We start from the raw sequence: 22,877 nt of genomic DNA, 5'->3' as shown, positions 1-22,877 counted from the left end.
CGAGGGAGCTGCCAGTTTATTTAGGAGCTGCGTGCCCCGCCAGGCTGGCGAGGTGGGCGGGGGCCGCGCGTGTCCGCCGGTCCCCTCTGCTGAGCCGTCCTGGCGCAAAGCAGCCTGTTGCTGGGAGAAGAGCCTGGGGCTGGGCGGTGCTGCCGAGTCGGCATCGGACAGAGACGGGTCAGGTCCTGACTGGACGTCTCTGCCGTCATGGAGAGACGGGCGGGGTGGGCGCCGCCTCGTGGACTCACTCAAGGGCTTGGGCCTCGGGGCTCCTGCGTGGAGGCCTCCAAGGCGCTTACGACGATCACGTCACACACAGCTCCGCCGCCCAGAGCGGGGGCTTGCTGCTGTACGAGTGCCGCCGGCCGGCTGCCCCGCCGGCCTCCCCACTGGCCTCCTCGGGCTCGGCGGCCTCGCGGGCCTCGGCGGCCCCCCCCTCCTTGCGGTAAGGGGTCTCCAGCAGCTTCAGCACCCGCCGCACCTGGAGGAGAGCAGAGGGTGCGGTGTTTGTCGGGGGCCGGCCTCGCCCGCAGCGGGAGGGGACCAGCAGGGGAGGGCCGGGCGGGCCGCTTGCCTCTGAGAAGTCTCCGCTCTCGGCAGCCTCGATGGCGCCCTGCGCGATGTAGTTCCTCAGGACGTACTTGGGGTTGTTCGCGTGCATGACGCGCACGCGCTCGGCCTGCCAGGCAGCGGTGTCGCCGGCGGCCTCCTGATCCTTCTCCAGCCGGGCTCTGGAGTCACACCCGAGCCGAGCGTCAGCAGAGCCGCCCCACCCCGCTGCCCTGGGGTCCCCGCGGGGGGCGTGGGGAGGGGGCCCACCTGTACTCCAGGAGCCACTCGGCCCAGCGGCTCCTGTTCCTGCCGTGCAGCTCGGCCGGGCTCAGCTGCTCCAGCCGCGACAGCCGCTCCACGCGCTCCAGCTCCCGCGCCAGGCTTGCCCGCGTGCCGATGAGCGCCAGAAGCTGTGGGTTCGACTGCGCCAGCATGAGCATCATGGACAGCTGCCTGCGTGGAGCGGGCGCGTGAGGGGCCCCAGGCCACGTGGTCCCCACCGCCGCCCTGCCGCTCCCCTGTCCCCAGCCCCACCCCCCACCAGGGGTGAGCCCGGGTCCAACGGACGAAGCAGACGTGGGACCGTTACCAGCCGTCTGCCCTTGTTCTACCGCAAACCCCGCACGTGACGGGGCACACGGACACCGCAGGCTGACCTGGGCCAGCCCTGGCTCCCGGCTGGCGGCCACCCACTGACAACCGACCCAGGACCCAGTCCCTCTGGGAGAGGTTCACTGCTGTCAGCTCCTCCCACGGTGATCACAGGGCTGGACGCTTCTCCACCTCTGGGGGCACCTGGGGGCAGGGCAGCCCCTGACACCCCCTTCCCCAGTTACCCTGGCTCCATGCTCAGCACGTCCTGCCAGCTTCAGCCCCTCCCCACACTGCTGCACTAGAGTCCTGTCTGGCACGGGACGGGACACGTTGGTGATGGGTTTTGAGCGTGGGCTGCACCCTCAGGACATGACACGATGGTGCAGAAAGCGCGGTCTGGCTGGAGACTGTGGGCCCACACCCAGGCTCTTCCTGGGGAGCCTCCCCGGAGCAGAGACCACCATGCCCCAGTCTGTGCCGCCTGGCCTCCCCATTCCAGTGTCAGCACCTCCATCCTTTCCTCTGGCCAGCGGGCCTCAGTGCCACAAAGCCAGGGTCTGACCATCCCACTCCTGGGAGTGGAGCGGCCGCCTGGGTGTGCCGTCTCCAGCGTCCCCCCAAAGGCTTCATTCTAAATGTTCCTCCCTTCCTGGAAACAAATGCTAGGGAAGCAAGACCCAAGTACCCACCGGGGATCCATCTGGGGTCGGAAGGCGCGCCTCAGCTCCTCCAGGGAGGCACACTGTGCAGTCAGCGTGGCCAGGAACTCGTCCAGGTCCTCGGCTGGGAAGGAGCTCAGCAGGTAGAAGGAGTTTGTGAAGTCAGCACCTGTAACACGCAGCTGCTCAGGGTGCCGTCCCGTCACCAGAGGACCGTACGTGTTCATCCACCACGTGTGCGGCACCCTGCTCAGCCTCAGGCCGGGGACTCCTGAGCCCTCCCCTCAGTCCTCTCAGCTCGGTCCCCACTCTGAACCTGACGAGTCACTCAATCTCTCAAGGCCTCCAGGCCTGGTTTCTTCATCTGTAAAATGGGTAAATACAGTAAAGGCACCGAGGCCGGGCCCTGGCCCTCATCACTGTCACGGCAGTTAGCACCGTCTGCTTCAGGAGCTGCGGGGTCGAGATGGCACAGGACGTGAGCCATGACAGACACTGTGAGGGCCTCAGCCTGATTTGCTGAAACACTGTCACCAAAACCCCCAAGGAAACATCCAAAAAACAGACACAAGGGAAAATGAGAAGGAAACCAGAACGGTATACTGCAAAAGATCACCTGAGCACGAGAGCAGTAACAGAGAAAATAAAGGACAAAAATGGTGTAAGACAGAACACAAAGAGCAAAACAGCCTAAGTCCTCCCTTATCAGTAATTACTTTAAAAGTAAATGGATTAGGGAATTCCCTGATCCAGTGGTTAGGACTCTGTGCCTTCACTGCTGAGGGCACGGGTTCAATTCCTGGTTGGGGAACTAAGACCCCACAAGCCAAAAAAAAAAAAAAAAAGTAAATGGATTAAAGTCTCCATTCAAAGAGCAGAGACTGACAGAATGGATAAAAAAACCATGATCCAGCAACTACAGTAAGATAACTTGCTGTAGACTCGTAAGTCAAAAGCGAAAGGATGGAAAAAATATCCCATGATTTGCATACTGACAGTAACCTAAAGAGAGCTGGGGTGGCTACGCTGACGTCAGAAAAACAGACTATGTAAGAACTTGACAAAGAGGCGCATCATATATTGATGAGTCAGTTCAGCAAGAAGATGTAACAATTACAGACTTGCACCAAACAAGAGCCCCCAATACACAAAGACTCAAAACTGAAGGGTGAACACATTTCAGATCAACTATACTCCAATTTAAAAACAAACAAAAAAACCTGAAGGGTGGACTCGAGCAGTTCTGTAAGAGTTGGGACGTCAGCACCCAATACCTGGACAGAAGGTCAACAAGGAAACAACGTGAACAACAGACACAACACTCCACCCAAGCTCTCAGGTGCACGTTCTCCAGGACAGACCACGTGTTGGGCCATAAAACCAGTCTTAATACACTGAAAAGACTGGTGTCTTCTGCAACCACGATGGCATGAAGTCACAAATGGAAGGACAACTGGAAAATTCACAAGTAATGTGAAAATTAACTACTGGTTCTAAAAAGAAATCACAAGGGAAATTAGAAAAATACTTAGAGGTATGAACCAAAAGCAGCAGTACTCAGAGGGAAGTTTATAGCTGTAAATGCCTGCGCTAAAAGTGCAGCTCTCATCACCAGAAAAAAATAAATTTGTCACTGTGTGGTGATCATTTCACGTTATATACATACAGCAAATCACCATGTCACACACCTGAGACTTATATAATGCTATACGCCAGTTCTCAGTAAAAAACGATTTTAAATCAATAATCTAATCTTACATCTAAACAAGTAGAAAAAGAACTAAATAAGACCAAAGTTAGCATAAAGGAAGGAAATGAGATTAGAACAGAGATAAATGAAATAGAGAACAAAAACAAGAGAAAATCAATGAAACCAAAGTTGGTTCTTTGAAAAGGTCAGTAACACTGACAAAATTTTAGCTACACTAACAAAAAAAGACACAAGTAACTAAAGGAAATAAAAGTGGGGACCTCACTGCAGACTGTACAGAAATAAAAGACTAAGAAAACACTATGAATAATAATTTAGATAACATAGATGACATAGACGAATTCCCAGAAACACATAAATTACCAAACCTGACTCAAGAAGAAATAGAAAATCTAAATAGTCCCATAGCAAGTAAGGAGACTGGAAACTTCCTAACACAGGAAATGTTAGGACCAGAAGGCTTCACTGGTGAATTTCACCAAACATTTAAAGAAAAATTAACACCAATCTTTCTCAGACTCTTCTGAAAAATAGGAGGGAACACTTCCTAACTCATTCATGAGATCAGCACTGCCTCAATACCAAAGCCAAACAAAGATACCACAAGAAAAGAAAACCACAGACCAGTATCCCTTGTAAAAACAGATGTAAAAGAAACCTCAGCAAAACATTAGAAGGAGCAAGTAGGGTTTATCCCCAGAATGCAAGGGGTCTGTGTGTCCCCTGCCCGAATCCACATATGGAAACCCAACTCTGCAGGGTGATGGTATTTGGAGCTGGGGCCTTTGGGAGGTAGGCCACGAGGGTGGAGCCCTCACAGTGTGCTTCATGCCCCTGCTCCCTACTCTGCCGTGTGAGGACACAGCCAGAAGGCGGCACCCTGATCCTGGACCTCCAGCTTCTACACCGTGAGAGGCAGCAGGATACAGATGAAGAAGTAAAACCTGGCGATCACCTCAACTGAGGCACAGTGTGAAAACACCCAATGAGGGACAGAAGGAAACATCCTCTACTTGAGAAAAGCCACATGTGCACAGGCCAACAGCTCACATCACACTCGTGTGAGAGACAGAGCTTTTCCCCAAGAGCAGGAACAGTAAGTGACGCCTGGTCGGCCACTTCTGTTGAGCGGCACCAGGCGTCCTAGCCAGAGCAGCCAGGAAGCCCCAGGCACACCCCACAACGGCACCCTGGAGAGGATGGGAAACAGGAACGCAAAGACACGGTACGTCTGTGTCCACAGCAGCGTTATGCATGGTGGCCACGGGGTGGAACAGCCCAAGTGTCCAACAGACAATGGACGAGCAAAAGGCAGGCCATCCGCACAGACTATTCGGCCTTAAAATCCTGACACGCAGACAACAGGGATGACCGCCGTGGAGGACGTCATGCTGAGTGGGGTGAGCTAGAAAAAGAGCCGCGTGAACCCCTTGCCTGCGGTCCCTGGAGGCGGCGAGTTCTTGGAAAGCAGGCGTGAGGTTACCAGGGCGGGGCGAGGGGCCAGGGGGCTAGTGCTTCGCGGGTGCAGATGTCCGTCTGGGAAGACGAGAAAGTTCTGGAGACGCTGGCCGTGGTGGTTGCGAGACAAGGTGAATGTGCTTAAAGCCACTGAGACGTGGTCACAGGTCGGTTTCACGTTCTGTTTCAGCACGACGTGGCGCGTGCACCCCACCCACACTCACCAGTCAGGTGCATGGTCTCCAGGAGCCCGGCCACCAGGGCGCTGTCCTCCTCCCGCTCAGCCCGCACGAGGCCCAGCTTCCAGCGCATCTTCTGCAAGTAGTGCCTGCGGAACTCGGCGTCGAACTCCTCCGCCAGGATGGCCTCGGCCAGCTCGAGGGGCAGCGCGGGGTCCAGGGCCTCGGCCAGCTTCTGCAGGTTCCACTTGCACACCTCGGGCTGCCTGCTGTACGAGTAGCGCCCGGCGGTGTCGGAGGCATTGCACACGTGGTCGGGGTCGTACCTGCCGTGTGGGGAGAGCCGGGAGCTGCCTGAGGGGACCCGCCGAGCAACAGTGCAGGCCCGGGTGGCTGCCACTCCCCTGCCCGTCCCACGGGGCCCTGCAGCCTCTAGAGCAGGGAGGCCGCGCTCCAGCGTGGCCCCCTCGCCGCTCCCCGCCTGGCTCCCGCCCCCGGCCCTTCAGCCCACTCTCCACCTGGGAGCCGAGGGGGCGCTGTTCAAAGTGCTTCTGCGCTCAGAACCCTCCAGGGGTCCCTGCTCTGGGGACGGCCGGCTGACCAGGCCTTGCTGAGAATTAAACACCCAACAAAACATTAACAAGAGCAGCCACACAGGCCTGCAGGTCCTTCCCGTGGCCTTGAGATGCCCGCACGGTCACGTGCCTCCCCGCCAGGGGCCCCGGGCAGGCGGCGGGATGCCCACCTGTCCAGGAAGCCGAAGGGCCCGTAGTCGATGGTGAGCCCCACGATACTCATGTTGTCCGTGTTGAGCACGCCGTGGCAGAAGCCCACGCACTGCCACTCAGCCACCAGCTGGGCCGTGCGCCGTGTCACCTGCAACAGTGCCACAGGACGGCTGCCGGCTGCTCCCCTCCGCGCCCCCCCCAACCAGCTGTGCCCGCTGAGCCGGTCTCGCTCTGTGGTGACTCCCAAGGGGCCCGACCCAGCGTCCTGTCCCGCCAGCTGACGCTGAGCCGTGGGGAGAACATCCGAGGACAGTTAAGAAGGAAAGAGTATTTTGGATGAGTTGATACGAGTGGCTCTGCTCCTCACGTACACCGTCTACCTCTTTTTCACTGTTTTTTGGCTTTTATCCAAACCAGAAAAATCAGGGAACCTGGACATTCCCATGACTCACGCCCCGTAGGATGACTACGTGGAAACAAGGAAGTTACCACGTTCTCAGGCGAAAACTGCCCAGGTCCAGACGCTGTGCCCAGGGCCCCGCCTCGCCCTGGGCTGCAGGGAGTGAGGCTCAAACGGCCCAGCTGCCCAGCCCAGAGTCCGGCTGCCAGACCCGCCGCCCCCTGCCCCCCGGCCGGGGAGCAGGAGCCCTGCAAGATGCAGGGCTGCACCTGGGGGCCCCCAGCAGCCCACAGACGGGTCCACACGCACCACGCCTCCTGAGGCTGCGGACGCTCCTGGAGTTGGGTGGCACCACCCTCTCCACTTCACTGACCAAGAGACCCAGGTTCAGAGCGGGGAGCCCGGGCCGCCCACTTCGGGTGTGAGCTGAGCCCCAAGACTCCCCTGGCATCACCCACGTGACAGACGGGAAGCAACAGTGTGGCTGAAGTGGGGTCCAGGGAGCGACAGGTGCAGGACAGTGCCCACTTCTGGTGCAGAGCGCTGGCCGCGGGCCTCCGGCCCTCAGGCAGAGCCCTCACCCTGCCGCCTGTTTCCCTGGCTGAGGCTGCACCACCTCCCACAACTTTGACTGTTGTGTGGGACGCCGCCTGAGAGTTCTGGGGGAGATGGAGAGGCCAAGGGGTGTGTGTTTGGGGCCACCGTGAACACACGCCCCACGCGGGAGGCCCAGCACCCACCAGCCCTGATTCCCTCCCAAGCTCTCTGCGTGGCCCCTCGATGCCGCTCAAATAGTGACCCGGGGGTCTGTCCCAGGACCCCGACCCTCAACGGTATCTGAGAAGTTGCCCCTGGGCCAAGCCAGTGGGTGGTGACTCAAGAGGGCCGGGCACCCAGCGTCCGCCCACGGGCGGGCAGCTCCCACCGACCTCCCGGAAGAAGGCGGCGTGCCTCTGCACGCTGTCGCTGGCGTGAGTGGCCTGGATCTCAGGGTAGAAAGTGCTGATGACATAGTCAAGCATCTGCACTCGGATGTCGTTCCTCCCCACGCTGGGGCCTGCGCGCCCCGTGTGCTCGTCCGAGGACTTGAAGATCTCAAAGGATCCGAACCTGGAGGGAAGACCCGCGTTGACAACAGGTTAAACGTGACGCCTCCCCCTCACGAGTAAGGAAGGAGGGAGGGTGCTGCTAGCCCTCGTGGCCGGGCGGGGGGGACAAACCACCAAACGTAGCTGGTCGTTCAGTGACTCAGGCAGACACAGGGCACTTCCCGGGGTGCGTGGGGCCGGGACTGCCACGGCTGCCCTGCAGGGACGAGAGGGGTTCTGTGTCCGGCCTCCCAACCGAGGGATGCGCCCGTCACCGGCGTCCTGTAGTGGGGTGACCCGCAGGGTCAGCAGTGGGGCAGTTATATGCCCCAGGGGGCGGGGCAACGTCCGGAGGCATTTTTGGTTGTCACGATGGGGGTTACTACCAGCAGCTCGTGGGTGGAGGCCAGGAACGCTGCCTGACACCCTATGAGACACAGATCAGCTCGCAGCAAAGAGGACCTGGTCCAAACGCCACTAGTGCAGCTGTGCCCAGAGGCCCCGGGTCTCCCAGGACGAGGCCAACACCTGCCCCGACACCTCCACCCCCGGAGGACAAAGGGAAAGCTGGTGACAGCTGACACACAGGGTCGGCTGGGGTCACCTGACCCCGCCAGACCGCCACAGCCACCTCCTGGCGACTATGGGTTCAGGTGGTCGGTACCGAGCACCCGACGCCAGACAGCGTGGTGACGTCGAGGACTAACAGGCCCCGCTGGAGACAGCAGCCAGGAGGCCTCCAGTCAGTGAACAGGGGCCAGAGGAAGCAGGCACACCGGGCGTCACGGCCGCTAGTCCAGCAGCACAGTGAGGCCGTTTTCTTGGTGCATCTTACGTAGCTCCTGGTCATAAACTCCAGGTCCACAGCTCTGGACACGCCGCCCCAGGCCCTGCACCCTGGCCGGGCAGCTGCACTCTGGCCACCGGGGCAACACGGGAGCACGAGGACGGGCATTACCTGAGGAACGTGGGGGCCACGCGCAGCACGACCGCGCACTGCTCGTGCCTGGGGTTGCCGTCGTAGAACACGTCCCGCTCGACGGAGGACTGGGACGTGACGCAGGCGCCGGCCCGCGTGGTGGGGATGCCCAGGTGGAACATGGCCTCGCTGCACAGGAACTCACGGATGCTCGAGCGCAGTACCTTGCGACCGTCGGCCTGTCTGAGGTCAAGCACAGAGGTCACTGCCGGGCTCCACTCAACACCAAGGTGTGGTCACAGACGGAAGGGACTGGAAGAAAGCCTCCTAATGGCTTTTTAAAAACAACCCACGAGCAGCTCTGACATCACTGTAAAAAGAGTGTTTTGGACAATCTCAGGTGCTAAGCCCCTAACCTCCTCCAGGTCTGGAACTGCAGCACAGGGTGCCTGGCCCGCGGCAGGAGGCCGAGTCCATACAGAGGTCAGGGAAGGCTACTCCCAGGGTCACACACACGCTCGCAACTCCGCAATTCTGTTTTTATGAATTTACTTTGTGAAAATCCTTTTACAACAGCACAGACACAGAGCATCATCTGCAGCGGGGGGAGGACCCCCGTCTCCCTCGGGCAGCTCTGAATGACGTGGATGTTTTCCTCTTGTGCTAAACCTTCATTATTACTATTCTTTTAAATAGACTTTATTTTCCTAGGCAGTTGTAGGCTCACAGCAGCACTGATCAGCAGCCAGAGAGATCTCTCATATACCCCGCCACCACACACACACAGCCTCCCCCAGGATCAGCATCCCCGCCAGGGGAGACATTTGTCACACTCGATGAAGCCATGCCGGCACGTCGTCATCACCCAGAGTCCACTGTCCGCATCAGGGTGCACTTTCAGTGTTGTCCACTCTGTGGGTCTGACAGAGATCCACCATTACAGTGTCATACAGAACACTTTTCACGGCCCGGAAAACCCTCTGGGCTCCACCTGGTCATCTGTCCCCTCCCAACCCCTGGTCTTTTACTGTCTCCATAGTTTTGCCTTTTCCAGAATGTTATATAGAGTTGGAATCATACTGTGAGACCTTTCAGATTCACTTCCTTCACTTACTGATATGCATCTAAGTTTCTTCCATGTCTTTTCATGGCTTGATGGGTCATTTCATTTTTTTTTTCTTTCTATTCTTTTGCTGAATAATATCCCATTGTCTGGATGGGCCACGGTTTGTTTATCTATTCACCTTGAAGGACATCTTGGCAGCTTCCAAGTTTTGACAATTATGAATAAAGTTGCTGTGAACATCCATATACAGGGTTTTCGTGTGGACGTGTTCTCAACTGCTTTGGGTAAATGCTGAGGAGCATGATTCTTGGGTCATATGGTGAGAGTATGTTTAGTTTGGTAAGAAACCACCACACTGTCTTCCCAAGTGGATGCACCGTCCTGCATTCCCAGCAGCCGTGAATGGGAGCTCCTGTTGCTCTACATCCTCGCCAGCATTTTGTGCTGTCAGTGTTCGGGAATTTGGCCATCCTCCTAGGTGTGTAATGGCGTCTCCTTGTTAATTTGCATTTTCCTGATGACACATGATGTGAAACATCTTTTAAAGTGCTTATATGTCATCTCTGTATCTTCTTTGGGGAGGTGTCTAACAAGGTCTTTGCCCCATTTTAAAATCAGTTTGTTTTCTTATTGTTGAGTTTTAAGAATTCTTTGTATATTTTGGATAACAGTCCTTTATCAGATGTGTCTTTTGCAGAGATTTTCTCCCACTCTGTGGCTTGTCTTCTCATTTCTCCTGACACTGTCCTTCACCAAAGTTTTAACTTCAATGAAGTACAGCCTATCAATTATTTCTTCATGGATCCTGTCTTTGGTATGGTACCTAAAAAGTCATTTCTATACCCAAGGTCATCCAGATTTTCTATTTTATCTTCTAGGAGTTTTACAGTTTTGCATTTTGTTTAGGTCTGTGATCCATTTTTTTTTGTTTTGTTTTTATTTATTTATTTATGGCTGTGTTGGGTCTTCATTTCTGTGCGAGGGCTTTCTCTAGTTGCAGCAAGCGGGGGCCACTCTTCATGGCGGTGCGCGGGCCTCTCACTATCGCAGCCTCTCTTGTTGCGGAGCACGGGCTCCAGACGCGCAGGCTCAGTAATTGTGGCTCACGGGCCCAGCTGCTCCACGGCACGTGGGATCTTCCCAGACCAGGGCTCGAACCCGTGTCCCCTGCATTGGCAGGCAGATTCTCAACCACTGCACTACCGGGGAAGCCCTGTGATCCATTTTGAGTTAATTTTTGTGAAGGGTGTCAGGTCTGTGTCTAGATTTTTGTTTGTTTGTTTGTTGATATCCAGTTGTTCCAGTACAATCTGTTGAAAATACTATCATTGCTCCATTGGATTGCCTTTGCTCCTTTGTCAAAGATCCACATCTATGCAGGTCTATTTCTGGGCTCTTTGTTCTGTTCCATTGACCTATCTATTCTTTGGCCAAAACCACTCTTTTTTTTTTTTTAATTTATTTATTTTTGGCTGCATTGGGTCTTCGTTGCTTCGCATGGGCTTTCTCTCTAGTTGCAGCGAGCGCCAGAAGCAGAAGGAAGCAGGGGCTACTCTTGGATGTCGTGCGCGGGCTTCTCATCATGGTGGCTTCTCGTTGCGGAGCACGGGCTCTAGGCACGCGGGCTTCAGTAGTTGCAAAACCACACTCTCTTGATTGCCAAAGCTTTATGGTAAGTCTTAAAGTGGGGTAGTGCCAGTCCTCTGACTTTGTTCTTCTCCCCCAGTATTGTGAGGGCTATACTGGGTCTTTCGCCTCTCGATATAAATTTTAGGATCAGTTTGTCAATATCTACAGAATAACTTGCTGAGACTTTGATTGGGATTGCACTGAATCTACAGATTGAGTTGGGAAGAACCAATATCTTGACAATATTGAGTCTTCCTAGCCATGAACGTGGAATATCTTTACATTGATTTAGTTCTTCTTTGATATCTTTGATCAGTTTTGTAGTTTTCCTAGTAGACATCTTATATTTTGTTTGTGAGTTCACACTTAGGTGTGAATCTAATTTTTAGGATTGCTAATGTAAACAGTATTGTTTTTAATTTCAAATTCCACTTGTTCACTGCTGGGATATACTAAAGTGATTGACCTATGTAGTAACTCTGTATCCTGCAACCTTGCTATAACTGCTTATGAGCTCATTTTTTGGTCAGTTCTTTGAGATTTTCTACATAGATGTTCATCTGCAAACAAAGACAATTTTTATTTCTTCCATCTCAATCTGTATGCCTTCGATTTTCTTCTCTTGTTACATTAGCTAGGACCTCCAGGGATGTTGAAAAGCAATAGTAAGAGGGAACATCTTTGTCTTGTTTCTAATCTTAGTGGGAAAGCTTTGAGGTTCTCATGATTAAGTAGATTTAGCTATAGGTTTTCTGTAGATACTCTATCAAGTTGAGGAAGTTCCTCTCTATTGCTAATTTACTGAGTTTTTATCATGAATAGGTCTTGGGTTTTGTCAAATGCCTTTTCTGCTTCAATTGATGTGATGATGCGAGTTTTCTTCTTTAGCCTGTTGATCTGATGGATCACATTAATTAATTTTTGAATACTGAACCAGCCTTGCATACCTGGAATAAATCCCATTTGGTGGTGATGTATAATTCTTTTCAAACATTGTTGGATTTGATTTGCTAATATTTTGTTGAAGATTTCTTTATCTATGTTCATGAGGGGTTTTGGTGTGTAGTTTTCTTTTCTTGTATTGTCTTTGTCTGGATTTGGTATTAGGGTAATGCTAGCCTCATAGAATGAGTTAGGAAGTATTTCCTCTGCTTCCATTCTCTGAAAAAGAGTGGAATAATTTCATCCTTAAATGTTTGGTAGAATTCACTGGTGAGTCCATCTGGGCCTGGTGCTTTCTGTTTTGGAAGGTTATTAATTGTTGACTCAATTTCTTTAATATATATAGGCCTATTCAGATTGTCTTTTTTTTTTTGGTGAGTTTTGGCAAATTGTGTCTTTCAAGGAATTGGTCCATTTCACCTAGGTTGTCAAATTTGTGAGCATAGAATTGTTCAGAGTAACTTTACTATCCTTTTAATGTCCATATGATCTGCATGACTTCCCCTCTTTAATTTCTGGTATTAGTAATTGTGTCCTCACTTTCCTTCTTAGTTAGTCTGGCTAGAGGTTTATTGATTTTATTGATCTTTTCAAAGAACAAGCTTTTGGTTTCACTGATTTCCTATTTCCATTTCATTGACTTCTGCTCTAATTCTTATTATTTCTTTTCTTTTGCTTACTTTGGATTTGATTTGCTCTTCTTTTTGTAGCTCCCTAATGTGGAAGCTTAAATGATTGGTTTTAGATCTTTCTTCTTTACTAACATATGCACTCAATGCTATAAATTTCCCTCAAAGCACTGTTTTCACCGTACCCCATACATTTGGTGTTCTCATTTTCATTTAGTTCAAAATACTTAAAAATTTCTCGAGATTTTGTCTTTGACCATGTGTTATTTAGAAGTATGTTGCATAATCTCCCAAGTATTTTGGGATTTTCAGTTATCTGTTATTGAATTCTAGTTTGATTCCATTGTGGCCTGAGAACAGACACTGTATGATTTTTATTTTAAAAAATTTGTTAAGGTATGTTTTATAGCCTAGAATGTGGTCTCTCTGGATAAATGTTCCATGTGGGCCTGAGAAGAATATGTATCCCATTGTTGTTAGATGAAGTAGGCTATAGACGTTCTTTATATCCAGTTGATTGATGGTGTTAACTGAGTTCAAAGATGGCCTTACCAATTTTCTGCCTGCTGGCTCTGTCCATTTCTGATAGAGGGGTGTTGAGTCTCCAACAATGACGTGGATTCATCTGTGCCCCTTTGAATTTCTGTCAGTTTCTGCCTCACGGTGCTCTGATGCTGCTATCTGGCACACACACAGTAAGGACTGTTTTGCCTTCTTGACCCCTTCATCATTTTGTCATGCCCCTCCTTATCCCTAGTGACTTTCCTTACTCTGAAGTCCACTCTTTCTGAATTAATATGGCTACTCCTGCTAACTAGTGTTAGCATGCTATGCTTTCCTCCAGCCATTTACTTTTTTTTTTTTTTTGTATTTTGGCAGCATGTGGGATGGTTCCCCAACCAGGGATTGAACCCAGGCCTCTGCAGTGAAAGCGCCAAATCCTAACCACTAGGCCACCAGGGAAATCCCCCATCCATTTACTTTTTTTTTTTTTAATTAATTTATTTATTTTTGGATGTGTTGGGTCTTCGTTGCTGGGTGCAGGCTTCCTCTAGTTGCAGTGAGCAGGGGCTACTCTTTGTTGTGGAGTGGGGGCTACTCTTCGTTGCGGTGCGCAGGCTTCTCATTGTCGTGGCTTCTCTTGTTGTGGAGCACGGGCTCTAGGTGTGCAGGCTTCAGTAGTTGTGGCACGTGGGCTCAGTACTTGTGGCTTGCAGGCTCTAAAGCTCAGGCTCAGTAGTTGTGGTGCACGGGCTTAGTTGCTCCACGGCATGTGGGATCTTCCTGGGCCAGGGCTCGAACCCATGTCCCCTGCATTGGCAGGCGGATTCTTTTTTTTTTTTTTTTTTTGGCAGGCGGATTCTTAACCACTGGGCCACCAGGGAAGCCCCATCCATTTACTTTTAGTCTACATGTGTCTTCATATTTAAAGTGGATTTCTTATGGACAACATATAGTTTGGTCTTGTTTTTTTATTTATTGGCCTTGCTCTTTGTTTTCTCTTTCACTCTTTTCCTGCCTTTTGTGGTTTTAACTGAGCATTTTGTGATTCCAATTTCTTTTTCATCAGTTCTCGCCTAGCGTATCAGTTACACTTTTTTGTTTTGTTTTGTTTTACTCTTTAAAAAATGGTTGCCCTAGGACTTCCCTGGTGGTGCAGTGGTTAAGAATCCACCTGCCAATGCAGGGGACACAGGTTCGAGCCCTGGTCTGGGATGATCCCACATGCTGCGGAGGAACTAAGCCCGTGCGCCACAACTACTGAGCCTGCGCTCTAGAGCCCGTGAGCCACAACTACTGAGCCCGTGTGCCACAGCTACTGAAGCCCGCTGCCTCGAGCCCATGCTCCGCAACAAGAAAAGCCACCGCAATGAGAAGCCCATTCACCACAACGAAGAGTAGCCCCCGCTCGCCACAACTAGAGAAAGCCTGCACTGAGCAACGAAGACCCAACGCAGCCAAAAATAAAATAAATAAATAAATAAATAAATAAAATTTTTTTTTTTAAAGGTTGCCCTAGAGTTTGTAATATATCACTTACAACTAATCCAAGTCTACTTTCAGGCAACACTATCCTGCTCCATGGGTAGTATGAGTACCTTATAATAACAAAATAATCCTAATCCCTCCCTCCATCCCTTATTTGACTGGTGTCATTAATTTCATTTATACATAAATGCATCGTTACTATTATTTTAAACAAGCTATTACCTGTTATATCAATTAAGATGAGGAAAAGTAAAGGTTTTTATTGTACTTTCACTTCTTTCTCCTATGCTCTTCCTTTGTTTATGTGGATTCAAGTTTCTGACCTACATCATTTTCATTCTCTATAAAGAACATCTTTTAACATTTCTGGCAAGACAGGTCAACTGCTAACAATTTCCCTCAATTTTCGTTTGTCTGAGGAAGTCTTTATTTCTCCTTCACTTTTGAAGGATAATTTCACAGGGTATGGAATTCTAGGTGGGTGGGGTTTTTTTTTCCTTATCACTTTACATACTTCACTCCACTTTCCTCTTGCTTGCCTGGCTTCTGAGAAGTCAGATGTAATTCTTATCTTTGCTCCTCTGTAGGTGAAGTGTTTCCTTCCTCTAGCTTTCACTTTTTTTTCTTTATTTCTGCCTCTCTGTAGTTTGAAAATTATAAGCCTAGGTGTAGTTTTGTTTTTGTCTTTTGGTGGGGGTGGGGGAGGCATTCATCCTGCTCGGTGTGCTCTGAGCTTCTTGGATCTGTTTGGTGTCTAACATTAATTCAGGGAAATTCTCAGTCATTTCTTCAAATATTTCTTCTGTTTCTTTCTCTCTTTCTCTCCTGGTATTCCTATTACACATGTGTTACTACTTTTGCACTTGTCCTACACTTCTTGGTGAGTGTTTGGTTTTTTTCAGTCTTTATTTTTTTTGCTTTTTATCTTTGAAAGTTTCTCCTGAGATATCTTCAAGCTCAGAGATTCTTTCCTCATCTGTGTCCAGTCTAGCAACATGTCCATCAGAGGCATTCTTCATTTTTGTTAGTGTTTTTGCTAGAAATCTCTAGCATTTCCTTTTCATCTTTCTCAGAATTTCCATCTCTCTGCTTACACTGCCCATCTATTCTTTTTGTTTTTATTTATTTATTTATTTAATTTTTGGCTGTGTTGGGTCTTCGCTGCTTCGTGCGGGCTTTGTTGAGGTGCCTGGGCTTCTCATTGCGGTGGCTTCTCGTTGTGGAGCACAGGCTCTAGGCGTGAGGGCTTCGTTAGTTGTGGCACGTGGGCTCAGCAGTTGTGGCTTGCGGGCTCTAGAGCATGGGCTCAGTAGTTGTGGCGCACGGGCTTAGTTGCTCCGCCTGCCCATCTATTCCTTTTTTTTTTTTTTTTTTTAAAGGTTTTATTTATTTATTTTTTTGGCCATGCCGAGCAGCTTGAGGGACCTTAGTACCCCGACCAGGGACCAAATCCAGACACTTGTCAGTGAAGGCCTAAGTCTTAACCACTGGACCACCAGGGAATTCCTCTAGTCTCATTTTATTTATTTTTTTTCAAATAAATTTATTTATTTATTTATTTTTGGCTGCATTGGGTCTTCGTTGCTGTGCGCGGGCTTTCTCTAGTTGGGGCAAGCGGGGGCTACTCTTCGTTGTGGTGCGCAGGCTTCTCATTGCAGTGGCTTCTTTTGTTGCAGAGCATGGGCTTTAGGTACGCGGGCTCAGTAGTTGTGGCATGCAGGCTCAGTAGTTGTGCCTCGCGGGCTCTAGAGCACAGGTTCAGTAGTTGTGGCGCACTGGTTTAGACGCTCTGCGGCACATGGGATCTTCCCAGACCAGGGCTCGAACCCGTGTCCCCCGCATTGGCAGGCAGATTCTTAACTACTGCACCACCAGGGAAGTCCTGCCCATCTATTCTTGAATGCTGCCTACTTTATCCATTAGAGCCCTGAGCATAGTAATCATAATTGTGTTAAATTCCAACACAATTGGAATTTTGTTGGTCTGACAATTCCAACATCTCTGCCATGTCTGAGGCTAGTTCTGATGCTGGCCCTGTCTCTTCCAACTGTGTTTTCTGCCTTTTAGTATGTTTTGTAATTTTTTCTTGATAGCCAGGCATGATGTATGGGGTAAAAGGAACTACTGTAAGCAGGCCTTCAGTGATGTAGAGGTGGGTTATAGGTGTCAGGTGGAGGCCTCAGACTCTCAGTGACCCTGTGCCTCTGGACTGAGAGCTTCCATATGTGCTTTTCAGTCTCCTCTCCGCCAGAGGGCGCTGGAGCTGGGCATTTCCCTTCACCAGGTCTGCTGGGCTCTGATAACAGCCCAGCAGGTCAGGCTCTGGTTAATCAGCTTCCCCCAAGGGCAGCCTTGTTCAGAACAGAGTGCTCTGGTGTACTCCACACAGCTCCTTTCCCCGCTCCTGCCAGAAGCACAAAGGGATTTTCCACCAATATTCACTGTGAGAAGACAGCAGAGCTCCAGGAGGTACAACTCACCAGAGTGCGGGGCTCGCTTACGACTGGGCCCCGAAATTTTCAACTGACTCGTACACACTGAGCCTCCAGCAATTCACCAATTACAGGGCAAGGATCTGTGCAGACTTCCGCTCTGGTAACTCATAATTCTTTGTATTTGCCTGTCAGTCTCTCCAGTTTGGGGGGCGGGGCAGCAATTTGCCCTCTGACCTCACTTTTCTTGCAGATCTAAGAAGACTTGTTGATTTTTCAGTTTGTTCAGCTTTTTACTTGTTAGAATGAAGTGATGATTTCCAAGGTTTCTTACATGCTGGACTGGAAACTATTATTTTTTAAAATTAAAGGAAAGTGGTAGCAGCACACGAGGACAGCTGGCCTGCATAAGCCACGTCCTCAGCCCCTCCCTGTAAGATGAAGGGCGCTGGACACTCCGACCTCCAAGAGCCCCCACCCAGCAAACAAACGCAACAACAACGTGAGCTTGGATCTCTGCCCTTCAGGGTCAGGCCTGGCTTCCTGGCCTGGCCCAGGGCATGGCAGCGTCCCAGCACTCTCCCAGGCAGGAGAGCACCTGAAACAGTTTGGAAAATTCTCTAGGAAAGAACAAAAACTGGTGGGAAGACACTGGGCTCACTTCCGTCTCATCTGCAGAAGGACACCGAGGCTGAGTGAAGGTGCCCAGGGTGCACATCTGCCCACGTCCTCTGCCGGGAAGAGGCCAGAGCCGGGCTCAGTATGAGTTTGGGGTGCTGGGGCCTAGGCCTGGAGAGTGGGGCCAGGGAGGCCGGGAGCCAGTGAAGATCTCTGCAGGCCTCCTGCCTCACCCTCACCTGGGAGCCTGGGTGTGGCTCATTCCAGGTGTGAGTGACACCTCTAGAAACCCGGCCTGACAGTCACCCCGGGGCTGTCTGCAGGGTGACTGTGCCTGCCTCTGGCTGACAAGACCCTCAGTCCACAGCTGCATTCCACTCACCCCTTCTAGTCTGTAATCCGTCCTCAAATGTCACTCCACACCGGCCCCCCCCCGCCTCCCCCCCACCCCCGGCCTGTTTAGCAGGAAGCCAGTACAGTCCAAGCTAATTGTGGATCTGGTAAAAATGATCCAGAAAACAAGCTGCCTATCTCCTTGCCCGGGGCAAAGTGCCCGAAGCAGAAACCAGAACTGAATAATGATTACACAGCAAGGGTACAGGGCCTCAGGGTGGCCCTGCCCCCAGAGAGCCGCATGGACACGTGACAACGGTCCCTTCTCCTGGGCGCCCATGTCTGTTCCCAGCCAAACTGCTGGGGTGGACCCCGCTGAGGACAAGCTCTTCTGCACCTGGCAGGAGAGGCCGTCCTGAAATCCCAACCCCCATGGGAGGCAGAAGCAAGAAGCCACCTGTGCACCCCCCAAAACCCACGCCGGGGGACTCGAGCAGCTGCTGGCCTTAAGCCACTCACACCACTTCAGATGTTAGCCTCAAGCTTTGTTGAGGCTGGGGACCCCAGGAAATGCTGGGGGTGCTGGGTGGGTGCACATCTGGTAAGGGTCAAACAGCCCCTTTCTTTTAAAGGACTTCAGGTCTGGAAACACTGAGTTACAGCTCAAGTCTTCAAATATTAAAAGCAACTTCCAACAGCAGATTACTCTCACAAAAATGTTTTTTATAAATGGCAAAAACAAATGATTAAAATGAACACATAAAGTTGAAAGATGCTCATACAATGTGCAGGCCCCAGGGCAAGACACATTTACACGTGACCCCAAGGAGAAGAAATGCTTCTGCCGGCCACGAGTGCAGACAGCTCTGAGCAGGCTGTTCCAGGCGGGTGGGGCGGGTGCCAGGCTGCACTCAGGACATTTCAGAGACACCAAGGTTTGAAGACTGGGGGATGAGGAAGGACCAGTTATCCTGAGGATCTGAGGTGGAGCTGCTAGAGGTGGGGGCCCGGTTCAGTCCCTGGAGGGAGGGGAGGGGAGAGCTCATGGGAGGGGCCAGACCAGAGACACACCCTCGGGATTTCTTGGAACATAAAACTCCAAGTTAGGTGTGATTCTTTCAGCCATTCAATAAGCACTTAACAAATATGGGCTAAATACATGAACTTTTTTAGTGAAAAGGAGCAGAAGAGACTATCAGCACCGTGTGTACAGGAGAGGCCTGACAGCTGCGGGAAGGGCACCCTGCTGGGTCAGGCTGTGGGCATCTGGACCCCGGCCCTGGCCCATGAGCCCCACCTCACTGCGGGGTCAGAACATGGCTGGCCCCCAAGTGCTTGGAAGCCCGGGCCTGGGAGAAGGTCCACTGGGCCGAGGATCTGTCCCGGTCCAGGGCACCGGCTGCACAGTAGGCATCTGCAGTGCCAAAGTGTGCGGGAGGGAAGCTGACAGCCCGATCAGCATTCAGAGGAAGCCGGAAGCCGAGTGCGCCGAGCAGGCAGAAGGGCTGGGCACGCGGTAAACATGAGCGTGCTGCACGTAGAACTGACTCCAAACTCTCTGGATAGTTTATGAGAACAGAGCATGGGCAGCTGCCAGCGCTGTGTGATCAGACGCTCGGCCTGACCTGAGCGGCAGCAGGACCCTCCCCTCCCCCCTCTTCCAGGCAGACGGGGCAGGGGCGCTCCGAGGCGGCCAGGAGCCACAGAACCTGCTCCCTCGCCTCCTGTCCTGGCCTCAGGGCCTTTGGCTCGGGCGCTGCTACCCACCACGTTCTACGTCCCCACGTCACACTTTTCCGTAGTTAATCTCACCCCCAACCGCCCCACCGGGGAGGACAGCTCCGCGGGTACAGGCGCAAACACACCTGGAGAAGGGCGTGGGGCCGGCGCCCTTGAGCTGCAGCTCCCAGCGCTCGCCGGCCGCCGTGCACACCTCGCCCAGGTACATGGCGGCGCCGTCGCCCAGCTGCCCGGCGAACTGGCCGAACTGGTGGCCGCAATAGCAGTGCGCGGCGGGCTCGGCGCCCGGCAGCAGCGCGTTGCCGCTGAAAAAGAGCGCGGCCTCGGCCTCGCGCGCCTCGCGGGCGGCGGCGTCAGCGGGCGGCGCGCCCAGGCCCAGCAGCGCCAGCGCGGGCTCCGACAGCGCCACGACGCGCGGCTGCCGCAAGGGCGCGGGCCGCACGCGGCTGAAGCAGGCGCCGGGCACGGGCCGCGGCGCGGACGGGGCGCCCTCTGGGCCAGGCGGCGGCGTCTCCACCGGCAGCGCGCGCAGGGCGCGGTTGTCGAAGCGCAGCCCCGCCAGCCAGCGGGGCTCAGGCTCCATGGCGCCGGCCGACGCGGGGCAGGGCGCGGGAGGCGGGCGGCGGCCGAGGGGCGGCCGGGTGCGGGCGACCGCGAGCGAGGCCGCGAGCGCTACCCGGAGCACGGCCATCCGAGGCGCCGCGGCGGCGGAAGTCCCTCTGCCCCGACCGGAAGCCCCGCCCCACGCTCCGCCGCCCAATTGCCGGGGGCCGCGCCCGCGAAAGCCTGGCTCTGATTGGTCACGCCATCTATCTGCTTCTGCTCCAGGTCTCGCCTGGGGGACTGCGAGGTCCCGGCCCGCCCGGGTCCCGGTCCGCGGGGCTGCGGCTGAGGGCTGGATCGCGCGGCGGAGACTGGGCCGTCCGGAATGACTGCCCTGCGCCACAGCGGCAGGTCCCTGGAGGTCCGCCCCGGAGGCACCGGCCAGTCCGGGCTGAGCGCTCCGGGCCGGTGGCCGTGACGAGTGACGTGCCCAGGGGACCTCCGGGGTGCCTCCCAACTCCGCGGTGAAGCCAAGGTCAGACCCGGCCCCACGCTTTGCTGAGGTTTGGCCCTGGATTGTCCTTTGCCCACTGCGCACAGGGCAGGAGGGAAAGAGGACCTTTGTCCAGATCTGGCCGAAAGTCGGGGGACAGTTATGGGCCAGGAAGAGCCCCAGGGCGAAGCCAAAGCCGAGAGCCTGCCAGCCTGGAGCCCGGTGACTCCCTCGTGCAGGGCCTTTGCTCCTGCCCTTTCCCCGCTCCAAGCAGGGTTCCTCGCACGCGGGCTGGATCCCAGGCCCACCTCTCCTGCCTGCCTCCTGTCACCCTGTGTTTTGCCTTGCACTTCTCTCTGAAATTAGCTCATTCCCTTATTTTCCTGTTTCCTGTGTGTCTTTCTCCTCACCCACGCTCTGGAAGGGCGGGAGCCTTGATGATCTGGGCACCAGTTCCCCCAGAACAGCGCCAGAGAAACCCCCCATAGATGCCCAGGAGGCCTGGGGTGGGCACAGGGCCGGGAGGGCCAAGCCTGGCCTTGAAGGGCCCGCCCCCCAGGTGAGTAGCTGGGGTCAGTGCTGCAGAATGACTCAGGGGTTCAGTTCAGAAGAGCCTTGTGGAGGGCCCCCCAGGGGACCCCGCTGATGCCTGCGTGGCGCGGGTGGTCCTTGCAGGGGTTCCCAAGCCCCTGCCCGCCTGGACCCAGAGTCACACCCGAGACCGCGGACAAACTCGCGAGCTCGCCCGTGGCCGGGGCTGTTCCGTTCCCGCCGCCCCGATTCCACACCAACTTCAGGGAGACGCCTCGGAACCTCCTGCTGGGGTCCCAGCATGGTGCCCCAGACCTCGTGTGAACCAGCTCTGCCCCTGCCGGCGCTGTGACCTCGGGGAAGCCCTCACCCCCTCCAGCTCAGGGTCCTCTTCCCTGCCATGAGCAATGACACTGCCTTCTGTGTGGGGTGGGGGTTCCCACGGACAACGGGGACAACGTGGTGAGGGCCTGGTAGGTGCTCGGCGCCCTGGAGCCCCCGCCTGCAGCCTGACGGCTTCCCTTCCACCTGGACCCACCTGGGGTCTTCCCCACGTGGCCTGCTGGCAGAGCGGTCCCCTGTTCCCAGCCTCCTTCCCAGCTACCTGGGAGACCTGACCTGAGCCTCCCCTCTTCCCCAGGCCCAGGCCCTCCTGCCCCATCTCCTGGCCGCCTCACCCCACTGTCCTACCCCTACTCTGGAATCTGGTGGGACTGGGTGTTTGAGGGCCTGTGAGTGCCGGGCTCTGTGCCCTGCTGCCTGCCCTGCCTGGGCTCACAGCAGAGGGAACATCTGGTGGGTTCCAGAGGTTCAGCAGGTCAGTGCGGGAGGGTCAGTGGCCCTCCCAGCCCTGGCAACCTTGCCTCTGCCTCACTCTTGGGCTGCATGGCCTCCTGGACCTCCCTAGGCCCAGCCGGTACCTGCAGGTGCCGCTGGAGCACAGGGTCCACGTGGCCCTGATGCATGGGAGCTGAGCTTGGCCCCTTCCTGGCCCCTCCCTGCAAAGAAGACTCAGCCAACAGCCAGGCTGCACCATCCTTGCAGGGCAGGCCTAGGCCCTGTGGGCCGCAGGGCGAGTGCGCAGCCCGCTAGAGCGCAGGGCCGGCCCACGGTCGTCCAGCGCATGCCTGAGTCAGCCCTGGTGCGTTCCGGCCTCGGTGTGTTGAGGTTGGCCTGGCCGCCATCGCTGTACCACCAGCCGGTGCCTGAGGGCTCGCGGCTGCAGCTGGCAGAGGTGTGGGCCATCGGCGCAGGGCTTTCGGCCATCGGGCGTGTGGTGCAGCGTGCTGAAGCCACAGCCCTCCTGGTTGTGGGCGCTGCCGGAGCTCTGGAACGTGTCCCCTGTACGGTGTCCCCTGTGCAGCCCCTCAGCCGCACCCCCATCGTGGATCCTGGCTATCTGGGCCCCCCGGCAGGTGGTCCAGGAGGAACATCCTTCCCCGGAGAGCTGAGGCTGGCAGAAGTAGGCTGAGAAGTTGGGGACTCTGGGGTCCCAACCTTCTCCCCAGCCCCTAGCCCGGGAAGCATGTCAGCAAACTGCGATGCTTGTGGGCAGGGGGGTGGCACGAGAGCCCCCAGCCCTCCCAGGCACTCACCTGTGGCCCTGAGTACAGGCCGGGAGGTAGAGCCAATAAAACCGGTCTC

The 22,877-nt window shown here is 54.3% G+C and overlaps 1 protein-coding gene across 2 annotated transcripts; it reads right to left on the bottom strand.

Moving 5' to 3' along the window:
* Position 1: 1 nt before the first annotated feature.
* Positions 2 to 21,089, bottom strand: SELENOO (selenoprotein O). 2 transcript variants are annotated; one of them, XM_036865149.1, is made up of 9 exons: positions 19,792 to 21,089; positions 8,328 to 8,531; positions 7,211 to 7,391; positions 5,899 to 6,029; positions 5,199 to 5,479; positions 1,836 to 1,974; positions 820 to 1,005; positions 575 to 731; positions 2 to 481 (listed from the first exon to the last, which is right to left on the bottom strand). In XM_036865149.1, exons 1-9 carry the CDS (start codon positions 20,355 to 20,357, stop codon positions 296 to 298), a joined length of 2,031 nt encoding a protein of 676 aa, XP_036721044.1. In that variant the 5' UTR covers positions 20,358 to 21,089; the 3' UTR covers positions 2 to 295. The 2 variants fall into 2 exon arrangements, with proteins under 2 accessions (XP_036721044.1, XP_036721045.1); XM_036865150.1 differs by lacking the exon at positions 575 to 731 and having other exon boundaries at positions 314 to 481; positions 19,792 to 21,029.
* Positions 21,090 to 22,877: the final 1,788 nt, after the last annotated feature.

This window comes from Balaenoptera musculus, chromosome 10 (assembly GCF_009873245.2).
Source record: "Balaenoptera musculus isolate JJ_BM4_2016_0621 chromosome 10, mBalMus1.pri.v3, whole genome shotgun sequence".
Classification (NCBI taxonomy): domain Eukaryota; kingdom Metazoa; phylum Chordata; class Mammalia; order Artiodactyla; family Balaenopteridae; genus Balaenoptera; species Balaenoptera musculus.
This window is presented reverse-complemented; position numbering and strand designations above follow the sequence as displayed.

Coding starts and splice junctions, on each gene's coding strand:
- SELENOO (XM_036865150.1), bottom strand. CDS start 20,357: ATGGCCGTGCTCCGGGTAGCGCTCGCGGCCTCGCTCGCGGTCGCCCGC. Junction 8,532..19,791: donor GGCCCCACGCCCTTCTCCAG/GTGTGTTTGCGC, acceptor GCTTGACCTCAG/ACAGGCCGACGGTCGCAAGG. Junction 5,480..5,898: donor CCCTTCGGCTTCCTGGACAG/GTGGGCATCCCG, acceptor CCCACACGGCAG/GTACGACCCCGACCACGTGT.